General features: G+C 45.0%; 1 protein-coding gene across 1 annotated transcript in view; it reads right to left on the bottom strand.

Annotated features, from left to right (window-relative positions):
* Positions 1-11,328, bottom strand: part of CFAP65 (cilia and flagella associated protein 65) — a 72,215-nt gene that overhangs the window by 10,769 nt on the left and 50,118 nt on the right. Inside the window, exons 22-27 of the mRNA XM_015415366.1 lie at positions 10,494-10,516; positions 9,308-9,451; positions 8,775-8,891; positions 7,709-7,846; positions 5,689-5,754; positions 2,203-2,408 (exon numbers count right to left, since the gene is read on the bottom strand). Of these exons, the coding sequence (XP_015270852.1) occupies positions 2,203-2,408; positions 5,689-5,754; positions 7,709-7,846; positions 8,775-8,891; positions 9,308-9,451; positions 10,494-10,516 (694 nt within the window). The remainder of the gene's footprint in view (positions 1-2,202; positions 2,409-5,688; positions 5,755-7,708; positions 7,847-8,774; positions 8,892-9,307; positions 9,452-10,493; positions 10,517-11,328) is intronic.

Here is an 11,328-nt window from a genome sequence, read left to right as displayed (position 1 = left end):
CAAATAAGTTATGCTAATGAGTTATGCTAATGAGCTCCTGCACCTCTTTTTCTACAAAATGACCCCTGCATGTGATCCAAACGCCTGGACGACACTGGAGCAGAGAAAGGCTTGTCCCACGGGGCCTTAGACGCCTGTAGAAGAATGGTCGACATCGAGAGAGTGATCGAGGTGGAGGTTTCGTTCTGCATGACATCGAAGACAGCATCCGACACCAAAGGTTGGGGTTGGACGATCAACATGCCCAGGGAATGTGCCATCCTCTTAATCAAATCTCCGTATGAAGAGAGATCCTCAGAAGGCGAGATCGGCAGATTGTCCAATACTGTAGCCTTTGGTGATGGATCTTTAGGCAATTTGGGGCTTTCCGAATCATCAGTGTCGGTATCGGAGATGAATGATACGACAGGCGATGCTGGAGCTGCAAGGATATCCGGTATTGGGGCGACTTTCGGTGTGGAATGGAGAGGAGAGGGAGGGCGACCAGGTTCCTCTGGGGCTTGGGATTGTGATGCGGAAGGCTTAAATTTACAGTGGGGAGAGTGTGAATGACGTGATCCACAGCCCCAGTCCGACTGTGGCCTAGGCATCAGCCATGGCATGGATGCCGACATTGGGTACGATGTGAACCAGCAAGGCATCTGCCCCCCTACGATCCCACAAAAAAAAGAGGGGGGAAGCCAGTGTACAATGCAAGAAACAAAAAAGAAAAGAAAAAAAGTGTTCTTTTTTGTTCCCTACGATCCCACGGCATCGGTGGGTTGAAGTAGGTTGGAGAGTGCGGTCTCAATTCCCGTCTAGGTGAGTACGAGAGCATGGGCCTGGAACGATGGTAATCTGGGCACTCCTCAGGTCAATATCAATATTCGTGGCCTCTGGGCAATCGGGATCGACGATGTCGAGAGCCCAGTGTGGATCAATCACTTTAATAGGAAATCACCAACTGGAAACGATGTGCACGAGGCCGACGCGGAACCGTTTCCTCAACTTGAATTAGTGAGGCCGAAATTGTTCCGGAATCGACAGAAGCCTCCGATACAGGGGGTTCAGGTGCCGGATTGGTGAGTCCAGTAACTCAATTGTCAGCAGCTCCAGTATCGGGGTATCAATGATGTTGGGTTGCGCCCGCTGGAAGGGGGGTAATGCAGAGCCCGATTGCACATTATCGCTGCTCACTTTCTGGGACTGATGCATAGTGCCAGTGAGAGAAGCCTTTGCTTTCTTGTACTTCTCCTTTTTCTTCTTTTTAGCCGGCGTAGAGGCGGATGAGGCCTTGTTCAACGCCAAGCGCTTAGAAGACTACCCCCCCCATCCGATGCCGACTTCGCACGGTATGGGGGTTTTGGTGCCGAGGTGCCTCCCAATGTAGACTTGGTCGCCGTCGATAGGGGGGGTGCAGGAGTCTCGGCCGAAATATTCCCCACAGGCACAGGGGACAATGCCAATTCCCAAAGCACTACTCGAAGTCTCGCGGCTGTGTTCTCGTGAGTTTGGTTTGAGAACTTTGCACAATGGTGGCAAGCGTCTGGGCGATGAGTCTCCCCAAGGCAAATAATGCAGAGTGTGTGGCCGTCATGAGGGGCAAGTTTACTGCCACAGCCAACACACAATTTAAAACAACCCCCTCTTTTGGCCATAAAAGAGTAAAAAGGCCGAAAAGACCAGAAAAAGGGTGCTTTGCTGAGGTGAGGAAATTTTTACCTCAGGAAGAGGGGGGGGGGGACGGGAAACCGCCTGAGGCAGCGGCAACCCTCAACGAAAATTCTCTCTCACACACACTCTCTCTCTTTTAGATAATAAGAACAAATAAAATAAACACTGGAAACAAAGAAAAGAAAAATAAGTTTGGAGTATCCTTCGTGAGAGGAAAAAACACTTCTTCAATGACCGGCAGAAACAAGAAGAGAACTGGTGGGATGTCCGTTCCCCTCCTCTTTGGGCATGCGCAGTGGGGTTCCCATGCATGCCTGGAGGAGAGGCACGAAAATCGCTTTATGAGCTTTGCATACCACCGATACAGATCAGCGCAGGCGCATAATCCCATGGGTGTGATGCACAGAGACCACCAAGAAGATCAACAGTTTTTCAAAATGCATTGTTAGATACTAGCAATAACAGCATTCCATCTATATATCTGGATAGAGAACCAAAATCCTTTCTGCGACGCTTGCAACAGAGGAAGGGGAAATGAGTTTGTCTTACCGGTAGAGGAAATGCTGGAGCATTTCACCGGAGAAGTTGTCCAAGAAATCATCGACTGAGTGAGACCGGGCTGTGACCCCCAAGTGCATGAGGAAGGGCAGGGGGGGCTCTGGCTTAGCCCACAATTTTCTGGCCTCTGTTTGCCTCCTCTGGCTACGGCTGGCAGGAGGGTTAGGTGCATTGCTGTTTTTAATGGGGGGAAGAGTCTGTTGGGAAGAAATTGAAAGGCATTCTTTATTCAGTAGTTCCTCTGAAACTAACCAATAGAACAATCCTGAATGCAGGAATCTTGAGAAAAGGGGAGAACAGAGATAGAGTATGCAAAGAGTGGGATGAGTTTCTTTTTATTTTATATGATATTCTGTATTTCCTTTAATTTCCTCATGCATTAGGCTGTTGATTCTTTTAGAATAAAAATTACCAACCCTACCCCTACATTCCACTCTGAGCCTTTAAAGATAAATAAATAATACAGAACGCAAAACATACCATTCCCAGGGCTTAACAAAACTCTCCAGGACACAAAAAGTACTTGGCTAGACCAAGGACATGAGCTTTCCCCACATTTATCAGCGTGACTCATAGTAGACTCACCAAAGAGTGTGACTAACAAATGCCTTCAGATATCTCTAACAACAGAAGTCACTGAGCTCCAAAAGAGTCAAACTTATAGGGGAAAATGGTCAGTTGGAAACAGAAGCCAGGGATGCACAGGGCTGGTCTCATGGTAGCTGTCACACTATGTCCCATCACTCTCCCTACAGCCGTTTTGCAACTTATAAAATGGGTTTAAACAAAAAGAAAGTTCAATTAACTTCTTTTAAAAAATGCAGGAATGTTCAAAGGTGGCCAGCCAAACAGAAGCATGTGGGGAGAGGAAAACCCAGCAACTAAAGCATTCAAAATAGAGGCAAAAAGATCTGTTGATCTATCTAGTATTGTTTATCAGCCCCTTGTTCAAAGAGCTCAGGCAACAGGCATGGTTTTTGTTTTCCATTTCATCTTCACATCAAGCCTTTAGAGTTGGTTAGGGTGAGAGAGTGCTACTGGCCCCAGGGTCACCCAAGTGAGCTTCATGGTAGTGTGGAGTTTGAACCCTGGTCTCCCAGTCCCTAGTCCAACACTCTAGTTTGTGTAAAGGCAAAGGTTTCCCTTGCTCGAAAGCTAGTCGAATCTGACTCTAGGGATGCGGTGCTCATCTCCATTTCCAAGCTGAAGAGCCAGCGCTGTCCAAAGATGTTTCCGTGGTCACGTGGCCGGCATGACTAAATGCTGAGGCACACAGAACACTGTTACCTTCCCACCAAAGCGGTACCTATTTATCTACTTGCAATTTCCTGCTTTCGAACTGCTAGGTTAGCAGGAGCTGGGGCCAGAGATGGGAGCTCACTCCATCATGTGGCACTCGGGTCTCGAACTGCCGAACTACCGACCTTCCGATCTGCAGTTCAGCATATTAACCTCTAACTCTGTTAATTGTAATATGAACATGAGGGTAAACTGGGATCACCCACCAAGCAGAAAACTAAGAACTTCTGTTGTTAGTTATGTCTGCACCAAAATGTACCATCCATGCCAACCAGGGCAAGACCATACCACCTTGGATACTACTACCCAACTTGGATATTGCTATCCGCAGGAGTCATTTCATAGAAAAAGAGGTGCAGGAGCTCTCTCTAGCATAACTCATTAGCATAACTTATTTGCATATGCCACACCCCAACATCACCCAAAATGTGTCAGAAGGCAACACTTGTAAGGCTCCTTTTCACCTAGCCACCAATCATTTCAAGTCTCAAGTACTAGTGTATTTAAAGCTACACTGGTACCGAAGCAACTAATAGCCAGGTAGGCTAGGTTACAGACACACTTCAGTTTGCCTGCCCTTTAGAATGGACATACGGTGCTCAGGCCCTGGAAAGGCAATTTTGAAAGGGTTTACACACTTTTGTGAATAACAGATCCATCCACGGCTGAAAGTCATACCAACACAACAGAAATCTAATAAGAAATCTTCAATGCACGTGGTCTGTTTGTCCCACACCTCATCTAAAGCTGCTTCCGCTTTGCCTCAAACACGTGTATACATGCCTGTAAATCCATCACCCATTTTAATGCACATGTTCTGAATCTTCACATACCACTACCTAAGACATGGGCAATGAACTCCAATACCACCACCACCTCCCCTCCCCTCCCATACTTCAGAAACCTTATTCTATTTGTGCATTTAAAGCCTCCCGCATCTTCACGTGCACTCACGGACAGCAGGTTAACACGCAGATCTCAGTGGCACGTGTGAACTAGCTCTTCCAGACAAAGCCCCCTTTCCTTCCGCGTTCCATCCCTACCTCTCCCAGTTCTTGTCCCAGTAGCTGCAGCCGTTGCTGCTCCTCTTGAGCCAGCCCACAGCGGCGGGGCAAGAAGCAGCTGGCAAAGGCAGAAGCTGCAAGCCCGGCAGAGAAATGGCGACGGCAGGAGGAGGCACCGAGACGGGTTCGGGCGCATCCCCGCCGGCCTTGCTGTCCAGTTGCTGCTTCCCAATGGCTACAGAAGAAAGGAGGACAGAGCCACCTGCCAGCCCACAGGCTGTCACTGCCACGGCGCACCGGAATGCCATGAAGGAGCGCAAGCAAGAGAGACAGGGAGAGGCAGAAAAGAAGGTGCGGGGAGCAGGCGGCCAGGCAGCACCATCTTATCCAGGCAAGAGGTAGCCAGCTGCAGACAGCCTGCCTAAACACACACCCCTCACAGCAGTGCCACCCTGGCGAGCCCAGCCCAGGCGAGGCAAGGAGAGGAGGCCTCTCCCGCCTTGGATGGAGCGGAGCGTGGGACAAGATTCTTCTGTGGCCCTGAGAGAAGGAGACCAGCTGGGGAAGCAAAAAGGGGGGAGAGACATCTTCAAAAGCCTACCTAGTCCCCTTCCCTTCCTCAGCAGGCCTGCCAAGGCGGGCTAGCAGCAGAAGCGAAGAGAGAAGGGTTTTAAAGTTTAAACCCCTTCTCTCTAGAGTTTAAACGCACAGATTGAAAACCAAACCATGCTATCGTTGCTCACTTGTATGCAAGTAGATTACAACAACATACACAGATAAAGCCTAGAGCTACACCGGATGAGCAGCAGGTGACCTGGGGGTGGTGGCTATTTACTGCTGGAGCGTCACTCCGGCCTGCTTCGGCATGAAATGAGGCCGGCTACCCATCTTCTAGGAACTCTTTCCCTCAGACTTGTTAAGAATGGGCTAAGTTTCCCACTTCCCTAACTCAGGATCCTTCTTGATCCTCTCCCAGTCTGCTTCACTCTCTCACTGTTGTCAACCCTCAACTCCTAACTGCCACTCTCAACTGAAGGATTCCATTTGAATCCCCTGTCACTCAAGGTTCTCAGACCACTCAAGGTTCTCAGACAAGGTTAAAACCTTAACTATTTACTGTCCGTCACAGTGCCCTATCAATCATCTTGTTCTATAAGTGTATTTCAGTGGTTACCTTGTATTTCTGGATCTCTCTAAGTGGCATGGAGGGTTTTGCTGACTCCACGGATTTTGAAGAACTCTAAATAAAAGTTTGCAAATAAACATTTTAATCTGTTTTCTGCTCTCAAGGTGGCTCACAGGAATGGAAAAAATGCAATTAACTTTAACATTCAATACAAACATTTTGTGACAAAGGGATTCTCATGATGGAAGGGAACCATCCCGGCTGTTTCCTGCTGTACCTCTGATAGCTTTATTAATGGTAATTGCAGAACAGCCAGAGAAGTGCTCTCAGCTTAGCTAAATTCAGGCACAACTGAAGGGAGCCTGGCTGCTTCTTACCCCCCCCCTTCACATGACCCCCATTAATGGCAACAAAAGATACAGAAGAAAGTAAACAATGATAAAGCGTTAGACAGATTACATGCAACCAAGTTTTGACGTTCTGGGTCAGCATAGCCCTGGGAGGCTGCATTTCGGAGCTGCAATCAGGTAAAAGGGTGCTTTACCTTTGCCCTGTCGTCCATTTTGCTATTCAATAACACCTCCTTCCCTATTGCTGTTCCCCCAGTGAGATTCTGATGGTATTATATCCATTTTAAATAGGGGAAATAGCCTGCAGGGAAAGGCTTTAGCTACTATCTTGGCTCTTGGCAGTAGTTCACTCTTCATTCTATAGAATCCCTCCATATACTACATTTTAGGTTTGCATTGTGATATATTAAGTGTATACCTTAAAGAACGTAAAGTGTAAATGCAATAAACATACATTTGCAAACATGCGTCCCATAAGTATCCTAGTCAGGGAACCACGATTGACTGCAACGAGCAGTTTTGTCTTAACTCACGAAATGGCCTTCAGCATCTGTGACTACTGAAGAAAACCACCTAAAATTCTGTACTAACCATGAAACCTGTCAAACCATTCAAGTGTTTCCAGTTATAGAAGAAATACAAACATTTTTATTTTTTAAACATTCCCCAATTTTGCTCTACTCCATTTTCAAGATGCTGATCACCATGTGTAAGACTGCAATGTGTAAAGGGAAAAGTGCTTTTCAACGATGCAGCAATGGTTTTAAACATCAAATATCAGAGGAAGAAATTTTCAGGTCTGATATGTAGCTAACATGAATTGCCAACAAGGGAAAGATCCCACACAGAGGCCATCCATATGCTCCTATGGCATAGCTTTCTTTGTCTTCTCCCCAACCCTTCTTAATACTTCCCTACATACTAGAGGTGGCCCTATCATGAACACAGTGAGATGGCAACTTCAGGTGGCAGATTTTGGAAGGGTGCTGGGCTAGGCTTACAAATCTGAGCTATGTGTCACACACATGAAGCTTCCTTTTACTGAATCAGACCATTGGTCCATTAGTGTCAGTACTGAATACTGTCTCAGGCAAAGGTGTTTCACATCACCTAGCTGCCTGGGTCTCAGGCAAAGGTGTTTCACATCACCTATTGCCCGGTATTTTTAACTGGAGATGCCAGGGATTGAACCTGGGACCTTCGGCATGCAAAGCAGAAGCTCATCCATTGAGCCACAACTCCTCTAGGAGGAGGAACAGTTCACTATGAAGTTGTCTTTCAAAAGCAACACTGAGATTAATGGGTCTTATAGATCCCATTTATTTCAGTGCTGTTTGTACAGGAAAGCTTTCCATTATAATCAGTGGCCATTTATATTTTCACCATGGATGCTAATGTGCCTTCAGTTACCACTGCAGAAAAATCAACTGTTCAAGGGATTTGAACTCCATGTGGAAAAGCAGCCAGAAAATGTGCTTGTAATGCCAAGTGTCAGAACTACGGAAAAGGCCATAGGAGCATTCCAAAAAGTACCCTTCACAGTCATTTCTTAGCATTCCAAGGAGGCACACCTTCACTCATTTTGGCTACTTTCCGACATATGTTCGAAAAGCCCAGACAAAGGCAGTAATGCTGGAAGCAGCCCTGAGATCAGAAACTTCATCCAAACAAACCTTTACTGCTCCTGCCCTCTCCCTCCCTAACAGGCTTGTCCTTACCCTCATAAGTTCTTTTACATTCTTCTTTATGTGCAGATCCTTTTCTGTGATGGTGAACTCCACAGCCTGCCGTGCCTTCTCAGTTTCCCATGCTTTCAGCTCTTTTTCATACTGATCCAGTGGTTGCTGTGTGAAAATCTACATGGCAAAACTCTACAGTTAGCTCACCATGGCTCAGCTTGGTATGCCTACTACTTTTCTTCTTCAGTGGTCTGAAGCTCTGTCTGTTTGTAAACATCAGGTGCAATCTGAGTCTGAAATTTTGGCAAAGCTCTCTATATTAATGTCTCAACTTTGAAAAATAATTGCTGGAAAATAAAACCTTATTTAATCAAGAAGAAATGCAACCACAGCAGAAAGGAGAGGGTTTTTTTTTTTTTTTTACCAAGGACAAGCCCCAACTATCGTGGCCCAAAAAATTACAAAGAGAAGGAGGAGAAAAATGGAGCCATACATATACAACAGCATCTTATTTTGTACATACAATGTAAAATAGTTTGTAAAACTTCACCTTTTTTGTTAGGGAACACCCTCTATGCAAACAGCATCTTATTTGGTACATACAATGTGAAATAGCTTGTAAAACTTCAACTTTTTTGTTAGGGAACACCCTCTATGCAGCTCTGTCCTTTGCAAAGTTTATGTTGCCTGACTCGAACTATACTATTGCCCTGACCAGCCTTGGCCTGAACTTGTCATATCTTGGAAGCAGGGTTAGCCCAGATTAGTATTTGGATGGGAGACCACCAATGAAGTCCAGGGTCTGTATGCAGAGGCAGACAATGGCAACCCGTCTCTGAATGTCTCTTGCCTTGAGAACCCTGTGGTGTTGCCAGATGTTGGCTGAGACTTGACAGCACTTTTCACCATTGACACTGGCATGTTGAAGAATTAAGCAACAACAACTCCTCAAATGTAAAAAAGCTCAGTCATTTTTAAGCCACGTAGATGGCCCATCCCTTTGAACTGTAGCCTCTATGTTAGACACTGAAATCTTTTTTAGTTACTGCAAGTTACCAATGCCACTGGGTTTAGACATTAAGAGAAAGAACCTACTTAGCCTCACCTCACAGATCAGATCAACATCGTAGAAGCAAGGGTTTTCGCTCGTGTGTAGTGTGAGAACACAATGAGTGCTCTCTCCAGCTGGAACAATTCCAGTCTCTGGAACAATGTTCAACACCTAAAAATAAAGCAAGAGGTGACTGCATTGCATATAACAATGCATGCCTACCAAACACTGTAATAGCTGTTACTTCCTATTCTGAAAGCAAGTGCCATACCTCATAACTTGCAAATAGAAGGCATGTGGTTAAGAATCTAAACACTGCAACATCAGAGTGGAAGATGTACTCCTGCAGAATATGCACAATTAATACAGCTCTGGAGTAGCAAAACATGTCACTGTAATGAGTGCCACACTTCTGCCTTTAATGTGCATACATCCCATTGGTTCAAATGTCAAATCCAAAACAGGTTGTAGTAAGATGGGCAACTGATCTGATACAACCAAACTAAGTTCTAAAGAAAGCTGAAATGAAACAGAAGAGCAGGGAGAGTGCCAAGATGAAGAAAAGCAATCAGACAGATGGAGCTCACCACTGTGGCATTTGAAGTCCCAATGTACCAAGTAAAAACTATTGCCTCCTTCTCAGAAGTGTTGTTGAGAAAGAAGAGGCGGCTGCATTTGCTGTAAACTGGAATGTTGCCAAAACAAATCCGGGGCTGAGATAAATACACCGCCTGGAAAGAAAAAGACAGGTGATCCCCTAGACTATAAAAGATGAGGTCCTTTTCCTTCTCCATCCTGTGAGCAGATGGAAGAGGACCTACAGAGGTGCCTAGTATAGGTAGTTAATGGTAGTCATCGAGGAAGCACCAGATATATTAAACATTAAAGTAGGCATACTGTATATACAAATTAAAAATGGACTGATTTATTATGAACTTACAATATACTGATTTAGACCACTGGTCCCTCAAACTCCATATTGATTCTCCCTGGTTTCAGAAAGAAATATTTCCCAGCTCTGTAACTTGACATTCTACGTGCAAAGCACATGCTTTAGCACTGGGTTACAAGGCTTTTCTGAAATAAGATTCTAAAATGCCAAAGGTACACACAAAACTGGATTAAAGAACTGGGGATCTTTAATGAAACAAAGTGTTAACCAAGTCCTTTCCACAGATTTTTCTTCTCCTTTCCCTGTTCAAAGAGGTAAGCGAGTACGGGCAGCACCATTCTGGATTTTATAATGCCTATTGCTACTCTTATGTGTGGACGACAACATAATGAATGCATAAGGGATGATGTTGTGGCAATTATTCTTTGAAGCTGTGCCTTCAGTGTTGGGAACTGCAAAATAATAAAAGTAGTAGTAGTATCAAACTGTACAATGTACCTTTTAAACCATCAGGATCTGGTACACAGAGATTAAAATGACAGCTAGCATTGCTTCTGACACAATGTAATGGCACACAGCAATGGCAGCAACAGTTTAGCCCATTATCCCTGTAGTTCCTATAACTTCACTGCATCTTATTTGTCTCTTTGGGGGGAAAGGGCTCTAGAGAAACAGGGCCAGATTTTTAACTTGTTTTTGGGGGAAAGTGCTCTAGAGAAACAGGGCCAGATTTTTAACTAACCGCCTGTTTCTAACATATTGTGGGGAAATTATTGAGCAGATGGTAGTACAGCGACTGGAGGAGCTCCTAGATGACACATTTACCTTTGGCACTTTTCAGTCTGGCTTCAGGCCTGGTTTTAGGGCACAGACTATCCTACTAGCGCTGGTAAACAATCTGCACCTACAAATAGATAAGGGGGAATGCCTGCTTGGAAATACTGATCTCGCTGTTTCTTTAGTATGGCCAATCACACTTTATTGTTGCATCCTTTGGAAGCAATAGCAGGGATTGCAAGCACATCTCTGAAATGGTTCAGATTGTTTCTATTTCAACATTATCCAAAATGTAATGACAGACAAGGAAGATTCCACATGCTGAATTTAACTTGGGATATGTTGCCCAGGATTCATTTATAAATGAGAGAGCTTCAGCTGTCTATAGCTTTAGGATTGGGTGTCGTCAATATGCTACTGATACGCAATTGTATATCTCTTTGAATAAGCCTCCAGATGTGGCAGTCTCTGTTCTGAATCAGCCCCTGGATGCCTTGGTCAAGTGGTTGAGGGAGAACACACTGAAACTGAATCCAGGTAAGGTGGAGGTAAGGTTGATGTTCGAGATGGTGTTGCACTGCCAGCTAGAGATGAGGCTTTCTTTGGCAGATTCTGTTAAGAGTCCTTTTGGATCCTACCTTTTTGTTTGAAAAACTGGTGAAATATAGTAGCCAAGAGTGCATCTTTTCATGACTCAGCTGATCCAGCCGTACTGAGCCATGCTTTAGTAAATTTGAGGACTGAATACTGTAACTTACTCTACATGGACTAGCCTGAAGACAAATTTGGAAATTACGAGTGCAGAACATAGTAGTCAGCTTACTGATGAGAGTTAAGCTAACCACCCATATTGTTCCAATATTAAGATCTTTGCTCTGATGTCCATTTTTGTTTCTGTGTCCAATTCAAGGTGCTACTGATAACCTTTAACACCTTTTT

This window comes from Gekko japonicus, unplaced genomic scaffold (genome assembly GCF_001447785.1).
Source record: "Gekko japonicus isolate JY-2015 unplaced genomic scaffold, Gekko_japonicus_V1.1 scaffold881, whole genome shotgun sequence".
Classification (NCBI taxonomy): Eukaryota; Metazoa; Chordata; class Lepidosauria; order Squamata; family Gekkonidae; genus Gekko; species Gekko japonicus.
Note: the sequence above shows the minus strand (reverse complement) of the source record. Positions and strands in the feature narration are given on the sequence as shown.